Source organism: Vigna unguiculata, chromosome 7 (genome assembly GCF_037176805.1).
Source record: "Vigna unguiculata cultivar grain cowpea cultivar isolate G323 ecotype 2 chromosome 7, ASM3717680v1, whole genome shotgun sequence".
Taxonomy (NCBI): Eukaryota; Viridiplantae; Streptophyta; class Magnoliopsida; order Fabales; family Fabaceae; genus Vigna; species Vigna unguiculata.
Window position 1 is genome coordinate 46,192,522 of NC_140798.1, and position 16,584 is coordinate 46,209,105.

Here is a 16,584-nt window from a genome sequence, read left to right on the forward strand (position 1 = left end):
AATAAAAATATTAAAAAATTAACAATTGTGTGTCTTATAAACAATTTAGAGACTATTGGAAGGAATTGCACAAAGAAAAATAAATGTATAATTAAAGATATGATAAGACAAAAAATATCTTAGAGATCTAAGAAAACTTTTCAAATATCAACATATATACTCAATGATTGAGAAATAACAAAAATTATTTTAGCGAAATAAAAGAGTTCTTGAAATGAAATAAAAATTAATAATAATAAGTAAAGATTTTTTTTTTAAATTACCAAGCAAATGAAATATTTATGCTATTAAACACTTAAATTAAGAGTATTAAACATTCTCATGTAAAAGAAAAATATACAATAAATAAAAATATTAAAAAATAATAGAAATATTCAAATGTTAGACATAATTTTTTTTAATTGACATACATCATTTTAACATAATTACATAAATATTATGATAAGATAAAAAATATATTGGAGATGCAAATGAGTTTCATGACAAACCAAACATTTAGAAGAAATAAAAAATAAAAAGAATATATATATATATATATATATATAGAGAGAGAGAGAGAGAGAGATTTACTTAATTAATTGTGAATATTTTAATAATTTAAACGAGGACGAAGATATGACGGGGACGAGTATTATAGCGGGGATATATTCATCCTCATCCCCATCCCCATATCCAATTGAAAAAAATCGGGGATTTCCCATACCCATACCCATACCCAGTCAATGCGGGAATTTCCCGTCAAAACGGAGACGGGTTCGAGTAATACCCACGGGGATAGGTTTATTTGCCATCTCTACACATGTACAATATTTATGGGCATTTTTGTCTTAAAAAAAAAGTTGCATTAATGATTATTAGGTCTGATTTTATTTAATATTACACTTATCTATGTACTTTTGTAGGATCCAATGCATATTAATTATCCTTAACCAGTGTCCTTAGAGCACTTGTTAGCAAGATTATTAATATATTAATATGTAATAATTAGTAATATATATAAAATTATTATTATTATTATTATTAATGAGTAAAAGTATATAATAATTAATAATAATTATCCTATTGTTAAAAATTAATAATATATGTAATTATTATTATTATTATTAATTTATATATATATATATATATATTATAATGATTATTATTATTATTATTTTAAACTTTTTTTTTTACTTTTTTTAACTTTATTTATATAATTTTTTTTTTAATTTAATTGTATAATTTTTTTAAAAATTAAATCGGATAAACTTTTTTTACATTCATAGTTTTTTTATTTTTAAATTTTATACAATTTTAATATCTTTTTAATTTGCATTAGTTAATTATAATTATTTTTATATCATCAAATTATAAAATTATTATCTTTTTTCATCAAGGGTATTATGGTAATTTAATATTCATATCTATTTTAACAATTAATTTTATCTATCACATCAATCAAATTTCTTACTAACTTTCATAAAACTTATCTCTAAATCCACTCACTTTACTCTCCAAATCCACTCACTTTACTCTCTAAATCCACTAAAAAAAACACAAAAATTCATCCAACCAAATTTACACAAATTCATCTTCACACTCTCCCCCATATCTAGAGGTGTCAATTTGGCCCAGCCCACAGAGTTTGGCCCTGGCCCATGTGGACTAGGGCCAAAAAAGCCCACATTGAAAAAAAGCCCCCAACAAAGAAGCCCACAGGGCCAAAAATCCTACAAAAGCCCTATGGGCCAGGGCCAACCCATGGGCTTTCATCTTCCACATGAAAAATATATTATTTTTTTAAATATATTACTATCTGTGGGACAGGCCCAACAAATCGGACAAGCACGACGACCCGAATAGGTCTAACGACTCGGACCTGCCCGACGACCTCGACAAGAACGACGACTCGAACGGGCCCGATGATCCAAATGGGCCCAAAAACTCGAACGGGCCCGACGACCCAGACGGGCCCGAATACAAGACAAACCTGACAACACGGATGGGTCCGACAACCCGGACAGGCTCAACAACCCGGACGAGACAAACGATATTAACAGGCCCGACGACACAGATGGGCCCGACGATCCGAACGAGCCCAATGATCCAGATAGGCCCAACGACCCCAACGGGCCCAACAACCTGTATGGACCTGACGACCCAAACGGGCCCTACGACCCAGGCGAGCCCTACGACCCGAACGGGCACGAAGACACGTACGGGGCCGACGACCCAAACGGACCCGACAACCAGGACGGGCCTGACGACCTGGATGAGCCTGACGACCAGGACGAGTCTGACTACCCAGACGGGCCCGACACCCAGACGGGCCCAATGAACCGAACGGGCCCGACGAGTCGGATGGACCCAACGACCCGAACGGGATCGACGACCCAAACGGGCCCAACGACCTAGACAGGCCCGATGATCCAAAGATGTCCAACGACCTGAACGAGCCCGACAATCCGAACGAGTCGTCAGGCCCATCTGAGTCGTCAAGCACGTTCAGGTCGTCGGGCTTGTTCGGGTCGTCGGGCCCATTCGGGTCGTCTGGCACGACTTGGTTATTGGTAGAGATGGCAAATAAATCCGTCCCCGTGGGTATTGTCCAAACCCGTCCCCGTTTTGACGGGAAATCCCCGCATTGACTGGGTATGGGTATGGGTATGGGGAATCCCCGAATTTTTCAGTTGGGTATGGGGATGGGTATGGGGATGTACATATACCCGCCATAGTACCCGTCCCCGCCATATCTCCATTCTCGTTTAAATTATTAAAATATTCACAATTAATCAAGTAACTCCTATATATATATATATATTTTTTTTTCTATTTTTTTTTCTTTTAATTATTTCATTTGTCATGAAACTCATTCTTATCTCCAATATATTTTTTATCTTATCATAACATTTATGTAATTATGTTAAAATGATGTATGTTAATAAAAAAAAAATATTATGCCTCACATTTGAATATTTATATTATTTTTTAATATTTATATTTATTATAAATTTTCCTTTCACATGAGAATGTTTATACTCTCAATTTAAGGTAATATAAAAAAAAATTCTTTACTTATTATTATTATTATTAATTTTTATTTAATTTGAAGAACTCTTTTGTTTCATTAAAATAATTTTCGTTATTTTTCAACCATTAAGTATATATGTTGATATTTGAAAAGTTTTCTTAGTTCTCTAAGATATTTTTCGTCTTATCATACCTTAGTTATACATTTGATTTCCTTTGTGTGATTTTTTTCGATAGTCTCTCAAATTATTTCTAAAACACACATTTGTTAGTTTTTTAATATTTTTATTTATTGTTTTTATTTTTATCATGTAGAATAATATTTCGATATATTCTATCTAATTATTTTTTATTTTATAACTCATTATTAATCATAATGTAATTTTTTCACTTTAAATTATGTTTGAAGTGGTTAAAATTATATATATATATATATATATATATATATAATGATATTTAGGAATAATATATGATAATTCACTACAAGAAAAACATGAAATGGTGACTGATTTAGTTAGTAACCCATATCAGTCATTATTTTTCGTCATTGGTGGTAGTAGTTGATTTATTGTCTGAATCAATGACTAAATTAGTGACTGATTCAATGATCGAATCGATACTTGATTTAGTGACCAATTTAATTACTAATTTATTTGTAATTTAATGACAAATTTTTTTGTCACTAATGATATTTCTATTTAATTTTAACCACTTCAAACGTAATTTATAATTAGTTCTCTAAGGTATTTTTCATTTTATCATACCTTAATTATACATTTGATTTCTTTGTGCGATTTCTTTCGATAGTCTCTCAAATTATTTCTAAAACACACATTTGTTAGTTTTTTAATAATTTTATTTATTGTTTTTTTTCATCATGTAGAATAATATTTCGATATATTCTATCTAATTATTTGTTATTTTATAACTCACTATTAATCATACTGTAATTTTTTTCACTTTAATTGTATAAATAACTTTTATTTACTACAATATAAAAATTTAATGTAATTGCTATGAATATTTTTTCGTCACTATCCAACATATATTGAAGTTCAAAAGATACAAAATCTATGTCAAAATTTTATTATTATGTTTATTATTTGTTCTTTGTGTCATTTTGATCAAGTGATGTATTATAACTTTTATTAATGTATAAAAAAGAGATTTATTATAATTTAAAAAAATTGAAGTAAACAAACATTTAAAATATATTTTAATTTGAATATTTGTTTTTCTTTTATTATTATGTTTATTATTTGTTCTTTGTGTCATTTTGATCAAGTGATATATTATAACTTTTATTAGTGTATAAAAAAGAGATTCATTAGAATTTAAAAAAATTGAAGTAAACAAACATTTAAAATATATTTTAATTTGAATATTTGTTTTCCTTTTATATTTTTTTTGAAATATTTTTTAATTTTATCAACTAAGTTCATCAATGTTGTAGTTTGCAAATTTAATAAATGTTTTGGTTCACATGAAATTTTATTTGGTATTCTAATATAAAATGTAAACAATTATAATTTATTTTAAGGTATTTGACATCGAAGAAAATCCTCCTAATATTGAATATTTCATAATATTATGTTTTCTTTACCGTAATTTTTTTTCTTTTATAAAAATTAATATTGAAGTAGTTAGAACACGGGTACGGGTATGGATACGAGATTATACCCGTTACCCAGTGGGGATGGGAATGGGAAAAAAGTTTGATACCCGTTGGGTTTGGGTATGGGGATGGGGATGAATTTTTTATGCGGGGATGGGTATGGGATAGTGAAACCCGTCCCCGCCCCGCCCCGTTGCCATCCCTAGTTATTGGGCATGTCTGGGTCGTCGGGCCCGTTCGGGTCGTCGGGCCCGTTCGGGTCGTCGGGCCCATCTGGGTCATCTGGCCTGTTCGGGTCGTCGGACCCGTTCTGGTCGTTTGGCTCGTTGGGCCCGTTTGGGTCGTCGACCCCGTTTGGATCGTCGGGTCCATACGAGTCGTCGGCCCGTTCGGGTCGTTGGGCTTGTCTGGATCATTGGGCCTGTTTGAATCGTTGGGCCCGTTCGGGTCGTCGACCCGTTTAGATCGTTGGGCTCGTTTGGCCCGTCCGGGTTTTCGGGCCCGTTTGGGTCGTCGGACTCATCCGTGTTGTCTGGCATGTCCGGGTTGTCAGGCCCGTCCTGGTCGTCGGGCCCATCTTGGTCGTTTGGCCCGTCTGGGTTTTTGGGCCCGTCCATGTTGTTTAGCATGTCCGGGTTGTCAAGCCCGTCCTGGTCGTCGGGCTCATCTTTGTCGTCGGGTCTGTCCTTGTCATTGGGTCTGTCCTGGTCATTGGGCTCGTCCGGGTTGTCGAGCCCGTCCGGATCGTCGGACCCGTTTGGGTCGCTCAACTTAATCTTTGACTCTGGCTTAATGTAGTATTATTTTGGGGGCTAATCCACCTTAGCCCTAGCCCTAACCCACTAGAGAGGGGGCTTTGGGTGCTGAAGCTTTTTTTTGGCCCCCTCATTTGGGGCCCCCCTAAAAAGGGGCTTTATGAAGAGTGGGTCAGGGCTGGCCCATGGGTTATGGGCCAAATTGACACCTCTACTTATCCATCCCCTCAAAGGAACACAAAGGTGTATGATTGAACCACAAGAAAATACGTTCATCATTTAAAGCGTGCATGGTTGAGCGCCAAAAGTCAATATTTAACAATATTTAAATTATTATATATATGTATATGAATAATAATTATATACATATATATATATATATATATTATATTTTAACAAAATTTCACTTATTATTAATTATTAATAATATTTATTTACATGCATCATTAATTATTATAAATTAATATATTAATTATTATACTTTCAATAATATTTTAATTATTGTATACATTATTTAATATTATAATTTATTATATTATATATATTTAATAAATAATGGAATGATATATATTTTTATGTATAAATATAATAATTATTAATAATATTTATATAATAATTAATAAAGATAAAAATATGTTCAAAAAAGTATGGTAATTTGAAAATGTGGCAAGGATAATATTGTAAAATATTATCAATTCACTGCAAATCTTATTGTGAGAGACGAGATGGTATTATTAAACTATCTCACAAATCCATCCGCTTATAAGTTATATATTTGCAAATCGTTTTAAAAGTTATAATATTGTATAATTACTCATAAACATAAGTAAGCAAAACAAAATAAGAATTACACTATTTAACCCTCATATTACCTTTTAAAAGAAAAATTAACCATAAGTACTCCATTGATTTTCAATATTCAATAAATCATAAAATTTTAAAAGAACTCATTTAGAAATTTATAAATTTATAAAAAATTCAAATTGAATTAAATCTAAAATGAAACAAATGACAAGTTTGAGTATTTTGGTTTGCTCTGCCTTGGTCAAAAACTGGACTACACTACATCACCGGATTGATTTTCCAGAAATAAAAAACGAGACTTGTGATATATTTAAAACGAGAGTGACTGTGGAGATCAAGAAACGAGGAAGAAACTTGAAAGTGAAAGTAATGTTATAAGGATTAAGAAAATATGAGGAAAAATGAAAAACAAAATTGAGAAATTTGTGAGTTATTTAATTAATATATTAATTAAAATTTATTTTTTAACCAATATTTTTCTACATTGTCTTCAAAATGAATTTAGACTTAACAAATTTACGTTTTTTTAATAATTGTAACTTGCATATTTAGTTAAATAATTGTTCTCATCATCTGAATATCTGCTTGTAAAATAATTACGAATTTTAATGGTATTATCGTGTATAATAGTGTAAGAAAAGTAATATTACAAAATTGAAAAGTCAAATGAAATAAGAAGAATATTAAAATATAAACATTGAAAGTAAAATTTAAATTAAGTTAAAAAAACAAAATACTTAAATTGATGTTTAGAATGAACTTAAATACATAAATGAAGTTACAAGTGCACAAGCAAATAACATATAAACAAACAAATACATTATATTATTATCTATTATTGTCATTATATAAATTTATTACTTCTTTGATATTATTAATAGCAATATTATAAAATTATTATTGTTATGCTTCTTATTGTTAACTTTTACCTGATTGAATGCGGACTTTCTCCAACTTATCTCAAATTAGAACTAAGACAACTTGACTTGACTTACGCTATAACCAATTCGACTCAACTTGGTTTGATATATACTCGAACCAACTTGGTTCATCCTGGACCCTAACCATCTCGACTCTATTTGAGTTTGAACAAATTAAACTCTATCCAAATCTAAACCAACTTGTTTCAACATAAACTGACATTAAACTAACTTGACTTTAACTTAAAGAAACTTAATCCAAGCCGCACCCCAATTCTATATTATTCCAAATGTTATAAACACACATTAAATTTTGGAATTCCAAAATCTATAAATTATTTATTTTTATATATAGTTGTAATCCAATTAAATAAACGAGATTAAAATTCCAGAAGTATATTTTTTAATTTAAAATAAGTTATTTTAAATAATCTTAAAACAATATAAATTTAGGTATAATTATAAATTGAATTTAACTAATCCTCATAAACTTTTTAATAAAATATTGGCTTAAATATACATTTGGTCCCTATTTTTTTTGATTTTATTCAATTTGGTCATTATTTTCGTTTTATGTTCAATTAGGTCTTCATTTTCGTCAAATTATGGTCAATTTGGTCCTTTTTACTAACGGTGTTTAAATAGTTAACGTTTTGAACAGTACATGCCACGTGGTAGCTCCTGGTTTTTTTTTTTATTTTTTTTTAAATTTTTTTTAAATTGTTTTTAATTTTTTTTTATTTTTTTAATTTCAAAAAAAGTGTCCACGTGTCAATGCTAGTGCCACGTGTCAGTTTGTAGTTGTATTATTTATTTTTGTTCAATTTAGTCCTGATATTCGTTATTTTTGTTCAATTTAGTCCATATATTCGTTATTTTTGTTTAATTTAGTCCTAAAATTTGTTAAAATAAAACCATTTAATTTTTAAAATTGACATTATTATTAGTTATTTTTTAAATTTAATTATAAATTATAATATTTAATTATTAATTGAATATAATTCTTAGATTCAATTGTTAAATAGAATATAATTATTTAAATATTATTAAAATATAATTATTAAAATTTTAAAAATATATATTAACATTTGTAAAATTAACATTTAAATTTAAAATATTTAATATTTTTATTGCATTTTAGATATTAAAATCAAAAATATTTTATATGTAAATGTTATTTTTACAAATATTAGTTTATTTTTCTAAAATATTTTGAATATTTAAAAGATTTGTATATATCAATTTTAAAAATATTTTAGAATACAAATATTAGAAAAAAATAATTATATTCTTATAATATTTTAAATAATTATATTCTATTTAGCAGTTAAATATAAGAATTTATATAATTTATAATTAAATTTAATAATTTATAATTAAATTTAAAAAATAATAAGTTCAAATATCAATTTTAGAAAAGATATTAATATAATTTGTATCAAAGATATTAAATTTAGTGTCAATTTCAAAGGGACAAAATTGATTTATTTGAACAAAAATTGGGACTAAATTGAACAAAAAATAAAATACTACCACAAGTGTACACTAGCATTGACACGTGGCACAACTATGACTTGACACGTGGACCGTTTTTTTGAAATTAAAAAAAAATTATTATTTTTTTTTAAATAAAAAAAATTAAAAAATAATAATAAAAAAACAAAAGGAAACCAGGAGCTGACACGTGGCTTGTACTGTTCAAAAACGTTAACTATTTAAACACTGTTAGTGAAAAGGACCAAATTGACCACAATTTAACGAAAATGAGGACCTAATTGAACGTAAAACGAAAATAAGGATCAAATTGAATAAAATCAACAAAAATAGGAATCAAATGTATATTTAAACCTAAAATATTAACACAGAATAAATTCAACAGTAAATCGCTCCTCCTTCCATATCAAAATGAAGTGAATATAAAGTAATATAAAAATAATCAGCCAAAGCAAAATTACTGTTTTATCGTATACAAAAATTGATTGAAAATGAAAGTAATTCGCGTACAAGAATATAATAAAGGAAAATAATTTTTTTAGTGTTAAATTTTGACAACTTTCTCTTATAACTTTTAACATCTTTTTTTAAGTGATTTTTCACTTTTTTTTTTCATTTTTAATACTTCTAAACCAGTTAAAAAATAACATCTCATATTATAAAAAAAAATTGTCAAAAAATTGAACGATCAAAATATCTTCTGGTCAGCCATCATCATACAATGAAGCGATACCGATTAGTTTAAGCATCATAGGTACACGTTGGCCTCACCAATCACAGTATATTTTAAGTCTGCAATGGGTGGCTTGGCTTGACCAAACACACATTTTGACTTCAAAAAATGTTCACTTTCCTATCATATCTCCATCACCTACCTTGCTTTCAAAAAAACTTTCAACCCAGCCCATGGATTTCATCTCAAACCATGGGTCACCAACCTCATCACCACCAATATATAAACGTTTTCTTTCTACTCTAATTATCTCATTCTTCCATTAACTTTAACCCCACAAACACAAAAAACGAGTTTTCAAATGAAGAAACCAATCTTTTCCGCTCTCGTATCAGTATTACTCATTTCAATTACAAAACTCTTGCATTCTTATTTCTCCCTACCCTTCTCACCATTCAGTGTTTCCATTCCTATTATCACGACCCTTTTTGTTCTAATCATATGCAAAATTTTCTTAACTTCTAAAACCCACTCTTCCACTCCACCAGGTCCTCTATCAGTTCCTATATTTGGTAACTGGTTGCAAGTTGGCAATGATCTCAACCACCGTCTTCTAGCGTCATTGTCACAGACCTATGGTCCTGTGTCTCTACTCAAACTAGGTTCCAAAAACTTGGTTGTGGTCTCTGACCCCGAGCTTGCCACCCAAGTGCTCCATTCACAAGGCGTGGAATTTGGCTCGCGCCCACGAAATGTTGTGTTTGATATCTTCACCGGGAACGGCCAAGACATGGTTTTCACTGTTTATGGCGACCACTGGCGCAAAATGCGCAGAATCATGACGCTGCCATTCTTCACCAACAAGGTTGTCCACAACTACAGCAGCATGTGGGAGGAGGAGATGGACTTGGTGGTGCGTGACCTCAACCTGAATGAGAGAGTGAGGAGCGAAGGCATTGTTATCAGAAAGCGGCTTCAGTTGATGCTATACAATATCATGTATAGGATGATGTTTGACGCCAAGTTTGAGTCACAAGAGGATCCTTTGTTCATCCAGGCCACGAGGTTTAACTCCGAGAGAAGCCGTTTGGCACAGAGTTTTGAATACAATTATGGGGATTTCATACCATTGCTCAGACCATTCTTGAGGGGATACCTGAACAAGTGCAAGGACTTGCAATCTAGGAGGCTTGCATTTTTCAACACCCACTACGTTGAGAAAAGAAGGTAAATAGTGTTTATCAGCCTCAAGTTTTGATATAGGAAAAGAAGGTGCATTTGATAACTTCTTTATATTCTGTTTATAATGCGAGTGTTTGTTGGTATATTGCTCTGCAGGCAAATAATGGCTGCCAATGGGGAGAAACACAGGATCAGCTGTGCTATTGATCACATCATAGATGCTCAGATGAAGGGAGAAATCAGTGAAGAGAATGTGATATATATAGTAGAAAACATCAACGTTGCAGCGATTGAGACAACATTATGGTCCATGGAATGGGCGATAGCAGAGCTGGTTAATCATCCGAGCGTGCAAAAGAAGATACGTGATGAGATATCAGAAGTGCTTAAAGGGGAGGCAGTGACGGAATCCAACCTACACGAGCTCCCATACTTACAAGCAACTGTGAAAGAAACACTGAGACTTCACACCCCGATTCCTCTCTTGGTGCCTCACATGAACCTGGAAGAAGCAAAGTTAGGAGGTTACACTATACCAAAAGAGTCCAAGGTGGTGGTGAATGCATGGTGGCTTGCGAACAACCCATCATGGTGGAAGAATCCAGAGGAGTTTAGGCCTGAAAGGTTTTTGGAAGAGGAGTGTGCAACAGATGCTGTTGCAGGAGGAAAGGTTGATTTCAGGTTCGTGCCATTTGGTGTGGGAAGGAGGAGTTGCCCTGGAATCATACTTGCATTACCAATACTTGGACTAGTGATTGCAAAGATGGTGTCAAATTTTGAGCTGAGTGCTCCAGAAGGAACAAAGATAGATGTGAGTGAAAAAGGAGGGCAATTCAGTTTGCACATTGCCAACCACTCCACTGTGTTGTTCCATCCAATTAGGACCCTGTGATTTGGGTTACAGCAAGAACAGTTCTTAAATCTACCGTTGCTTAATTTCAAGATGTATTTGTCTTTCTTTCTACTTCAATTGTATACAGTATAGTGCCTGTAATGTTCCTCCATAAGACAGTTTTAATCTGCTGTTGTTACCACTATTCAAAAGTATAAAACACTTTTTTGTAACCTGTCATATACAACTTTGTTTCTTTCAGATAACAAATTTGTGGTGATGTCGGATAGCGTGCGTCCAACTCATATACATGCACATATTTTTGTGGTCCTCAGCATTTTGTTTCAACCATTACCTTCATTGTGTTCTTCCACTGCTTCACTTCCTCTAGATCCCTCTGTACCAAACACTGCACGCTTCTCGTGACTTCATCAGCCAGAAGGAGAAAAAAAGTTTTAATTTCGTGACTTCGCTTCAACTTTCTTCACTTTTTCAGTCAATTTTAACTGTCTCGTTTTTTATATCTGTTAGAATTTAAAGCTTTTGTAAATAAGTTTAAGACACAAATCATATAAACAAAGAAAAAGAAAAACGCAGAAATCTAAAGAATGGAAATGTACTTGTTATTATTACCTTGCTGAAAAATGTCGCAGATTAAGAATGTCTGAAAGAAGGGCGACATAAGGAAAGAAAAGAGATCAAGAGTGTCTGGCACTAAAGAACAAGAAAAGAAAGAAAGACAGATATGTTTGCAAAGAGATAAGAAAAGAAAAGAAGAAAATTGAATAAAAAAAAGAATAAGAAGTGGATGTATCGATATAAAGGAGGATATAATAATAAATTTAAATATTATTTTATTCAAATAAAGAAAACTCTTTCTTTTTTAAATCAAGAATTAATAAATCTTATATGCTGTAAAAAAACTAGTTATCTGTTCATGAAATTAAACTTTGTTGGAGGTGAATTAGAAAAGATGAATGGAATGCGGATGAATTTAAACTAGTTATCTCCAAAAGTTACCATATTTTTTGTGTTGGAAATAGGAAGGAAAAAAATAAAAAAATGGAAGAAAATTTCAAAAGAAAATTTTATGTTTTTTTTTTTTTTTTAATTTTCCAAAAATAACAATAGCGGAAGAAGGGTGTCACTTGGCGGGTTCATGTGCTCTTCCTTCGCTTCGCCACACCCACAGGCAACACTCCCTTCATTCTCTCTGTCCTTCAACTCTCTTCCTCTGTTCCATTCAGAAATGCTCTCTGCCTCATCACCATCATCGTCTCGTCCTTCGCAATGAATAAGATCTCGCATGCACAGAGATTAACCGCACCAGTGGGGTCATTCAGACACAGTTTTCTAGAGAAGAGCAAAGAGAGGCTCCTTTCCAAGAAGGACTTGATTGGTCTCCATGACGAAGTCAGTGAACCCTCCGAACCACGTTCCTTCCTCGACGCCCTCTCCGATCGCGTCGTTAGCTTCCACAATAGGTCCAAAGACTTTGCATATAAATTGTACCAGATGGGTCGCAATGATCGACGCAAAGTCGTTTTTGCGATCAAAGCTGGCTTGTCCTTAGCCATTGTCTCGCTTGTCATTTACGTTGAGGAGGAACAGTTTAGCAAGTACTCTATCTGGGCAATCCTAACTGTTGTCGTCGTTTTCGAATTCAGCATAGGTATTCCATACATTCTCAATGCCACCCTTTTGAGCTTTCAAAGAAAATTTTGTATGCTACACCATTCCGATTAATTTGCACTTTCTATGTAATCAAATTTATATGCTTTTTTCGAGTGTCGAAAAACACCACTACTATGAAAATTGGTCGAAATTATAAACAAGTGGTAGATTCAGACTCACATGATAATTTCTGTTGTACGATAAGCTTGTGTTTATTGTCTCAACCAATCTCTACTTGATGGTTGAGTTTTATTGATGGCTTCATATGTAAAAATTGGTTGGGACAATTATGTGGGAAATGGTGGGACTATATAATACTTTTTGAAAAATTTTGGTTTTGGTCTTTAATTATGTTGCTTGATGAAAATATTAACTTTTTGTTTATTGTTGTGGTAATGTGGGAGTGTAGGTGCAACCCTGAATAAAGGTTTCAATCGGGCTTTGGGAACATTTTCTGCTGGAGTGCTTGCTCTGGGTCTTGCACAAATATCAGTGTTCTTTGGTCGAGCTTTTGAGGAGATTTTTATTGTGGTCTCTATTTTTATTGCTGGTTGGGCGACATTCTTTTCATCTTTTTTGGTGAAAGCATTTTACTTTAGTTGATGGCAACGTTGGGATGATGATATATGTGGATGTGTAGGATGACAGTGTTGTTGTGGTGTGCAGGATTTATTGCGAGCTATGTGAGGCTGTACCCTGCGATGAAGCAATATGAATATGGCTTTCGTGTATTCTTGTTGACATTTTGTATTGTGTTAGTGTCTGGGAGAACTGGATTGCAATTTTTCTCAACAGCTTTTTACAGATTGCTTCTAATTGGTATAGGTGCGGGTGTAAGTTTGTCTGTGAATATTTGCCTTTATCCCATCTGGTCTGGGGAGGATCTGCACAAATTGGTGGTGAAAAATTTCAACGGAGTTGCCGCATCTCTAGAAGGTTTTCCTCCTCTTTTCTCACATGTCACTTGGATTCTGAAATATTAAAAGAATGCAAAACATTTCACAAATATACAACATTAAAGTAGATTTTTAATTCCATAAACTAAATTAAAAGTTACTTGAGATATTACCCTAAAGGGAGACACAACCAGAAAAAAAAATGACTTTTACAAAACTCAACAGTCTATCAATAAAAGTATCTATAATTGAATGAAATTTTGAGAAATCTTTATAAAAGGGTAGTTTTTGCTTAGTACTTTTCAGTTTGGGTACTTAATAATTCAATGCTTGTTGTTTGCATTGGTTCCACATTTTTTTGGTCTGTTCTTGCTGCTGACTTTCAAGGTTGGTTCCTGTGGTACTTTCTTTAGGTTGTGTAAATGGGTACCTGCAATGCGTTGAATATGAGAGGGTACCATCCAAAATATTGGTTTATCAAGCCTCTGATGACCCTCTTTACCAGGGTTATAGAACAGCAGTGCAATCGTCAACTCAAGAGGAGTCTCTGGTATCCCTTCTTTCAAGACTTAAAAGCTAAAGTGTCAACATCTTACACGTCTATTTTTGGTCTTGCAGGTAGATTTTGCACTATGGGAACCACCTCATGGTCCATACAAGATGTTCAACTATCCTTGGAAAAGCTACGTCAAAGTTAGTGGAGCATTGAGGCATTGTGCTTTCATGGTCATGGCAATGCATGGATGCATGCTTTCAGAAATACAGGTGAAGTAAACATTTTCTTCTCCTATTTGTATTTTTTCACATCACGCAATTGTTGTTTGCATAATCTATCGTTTCTGCTTTCAGTCCTCTACAAGCACTCAACAACATATAAGATTACATGACCTTCACTTCCATGAAAATCTGGCTGGTTTAGATAGTAGTTTTGCATGTCATTAGTAAATTTCCCGTCTTTTTGGTCCATAAATGTATTGTGGGTTAACTATTTAAGTTTATGCACATTTAGTGTTTCACATTATCAACTAATTATAAATAACTTCGAACTGATTGGGAAAGTAATTATTGTAAAAATGAATAGACTTATTGTGATTATATACCAGTATACATCTATATATATTGTTTATGACACAGGCACCTCCAGAGAAGAGACTGGTTTTCTTCGAAGAACTTCAGAAGGTTGGTATTGAAGGAGCTAAATTATTGCGATCACTCGGAAGCAAAGTGGAAAGGATGGAAAAGCTAAGCAGCAGTGAGATCCTCTTTGATGTTCAATGTGCAGCGGAACAATTGCAGCTAAAGATTGACAGATTGTCATTCCTCTTAGTCAACTATGAGAGCTGGGAAGCTGTAAGACTGCACAAGGAAAAAGAACACGAGAATTTGATGCAACCAGAGATCACTTCCCTGAATGAAATAATAAGAGATGATCCAAAACTTAGCATAAAAATAGAACCTTCTACACCAGGCAAGAGCGTAAAAATAGAACCTTCTACTCCAGGCAAGAGCTTATTGGGGCGCTCAAATTTATCTTACTGCTCAGATGGGATGATACCTGAACCAGAATCCAGCGTGTATGAAAGTGCCAGCTCCTTAACTTTGGCAACATTTGCTTCAAACTTAATCGAGTTTGTTGCGAGGCTTCAAAATCTCGTCGATGAATTTCAAGATCTTAGTGAGAAGGCTAACTTTAAAGACCCATTTGAAGTGGAACAACCGTTGTTGAAGTAGGAGTTACAGTCTCCTCGTTTATAGATTGGAGGCCATGAAAGATGTCAACCAAAGATATTTTGTTTCACTTTTAAGAAATAACTTTGAAGCTGAAGCTGCATTCCTTTTTCTGGAAAAGTGGGAGGATTCAAACTCAGAGTCCAAGATATCTCATCTGTATGTACTCTGTACGATTTAAGAATAACCATCTCTGATTTGTTTTGGTATGTGAATGTGTCTTTTCAATCTGCTGAAATGAAATAGTGTAATATGAGTTTCTATTTACAGAGATTACACAAGAACTTGAGCATGAGAAAAGGTTTTAAGGACAAAGCCAAGAACACTAGCTGAAATTTAAACAAACTATCATAATAAGAGTGTGTTTGGTTCATTGGAGAATTGATTTCAAGCAAAATTAATTCTTCAACGCATAACGCATAAATAAAAATTAGTTACTTCTTATTCGATGTGAATATTTTATCCTTTAATTAATTTTGGAAATGGAAATCAATCATCTAAAAAATTAATTCTAATCAATTCTACATCACTTACATAGAACCAGACACGCACTAAAGATTTCTGGATGTATTCTGTACCTTTCATGTAAGTATGAAAAACACAACAAGTATAAAAGAAAATAGAATTTAACCAAAATGCCGTGTCTAACTATTTTATAATGTGTCCTCTAGTCTTGCATGATTAAGTCAGATAGTAAGAAAATGAGATAATTAATATTATTGAAAGATTAAAACAGAAAATTAATGTTTTACAAAAGTGAATTTTAGTGGAATTGTTTATACTCTAATATAAAAAATAACTTCTATGCATCAAGTTTGAGCTTCATTGTTGTTATTTTGATAAATCTTAATACAGTACGATCAAATAAATTATAATATAAACTTGTATATTAGAAGTTAAAAATGATTATAAATTACGGAAACAAAACTATAATTTTAGTAAACTAGGTAAAACATAAATTATTTATGTATGTTTTGGTGGTGATATTTCAATTTTTTTATA

General features: G+C 32.2%; 2 protein-coding genes across 2 annotated transcripts; both read left to right on the plus strand.

The window, feature by feature from the left end:
* The first annotated feature begins 9,576 nt into the window (after positions 1-9,576).
* Positions 9,577-11,517, plus strand: LOC114189889 (cytochrome P450 CYP73A100-like). The gene is made up of 2 exons (XM_028078610.2): positions 9,577-10,497; positions 10,609-11,517. The coding sequence occupies exons 1-2, from the start codon at positions 9,632-9,634 to the stop codon at positions 11,342-11,344; spliced, it is 1,602 nt and encodes a 533-aa protein (XP_027934411.1). The 5' UTR covers positions 9,577-9,631; the 3' UTR covers positions 11,345-11,517.
* A 911-nt stretch (positions 11,518-12,428) lies between these two features.
* On the plus strand, positions 12,429-15,791 carry LOC114190085 (aluminum-activated malate transporter 4-like). Its single transcript, XM_028078848.2, has 6 exons — positions 12,429-12,956; positions 13,368-13,508; positions 13,625-13,894; positions 14,268-14,404; positions 14,473-14,619; positions 14,989-15,791. The coding sequence occupies exons 1-6, from the start codon at positions 12,575-12,577 to the stop codon at positions 15,583-15,585; spliced, it is 1,674 nt and encodes a 557-aa protein (XP_027934649.1). The 5' UTR covers positions 12,429-12,574; the 3' UTR covers positions 15,586-15,791.
* Positions 15,792-16,584: the final 793 nt, after the last annotated feature.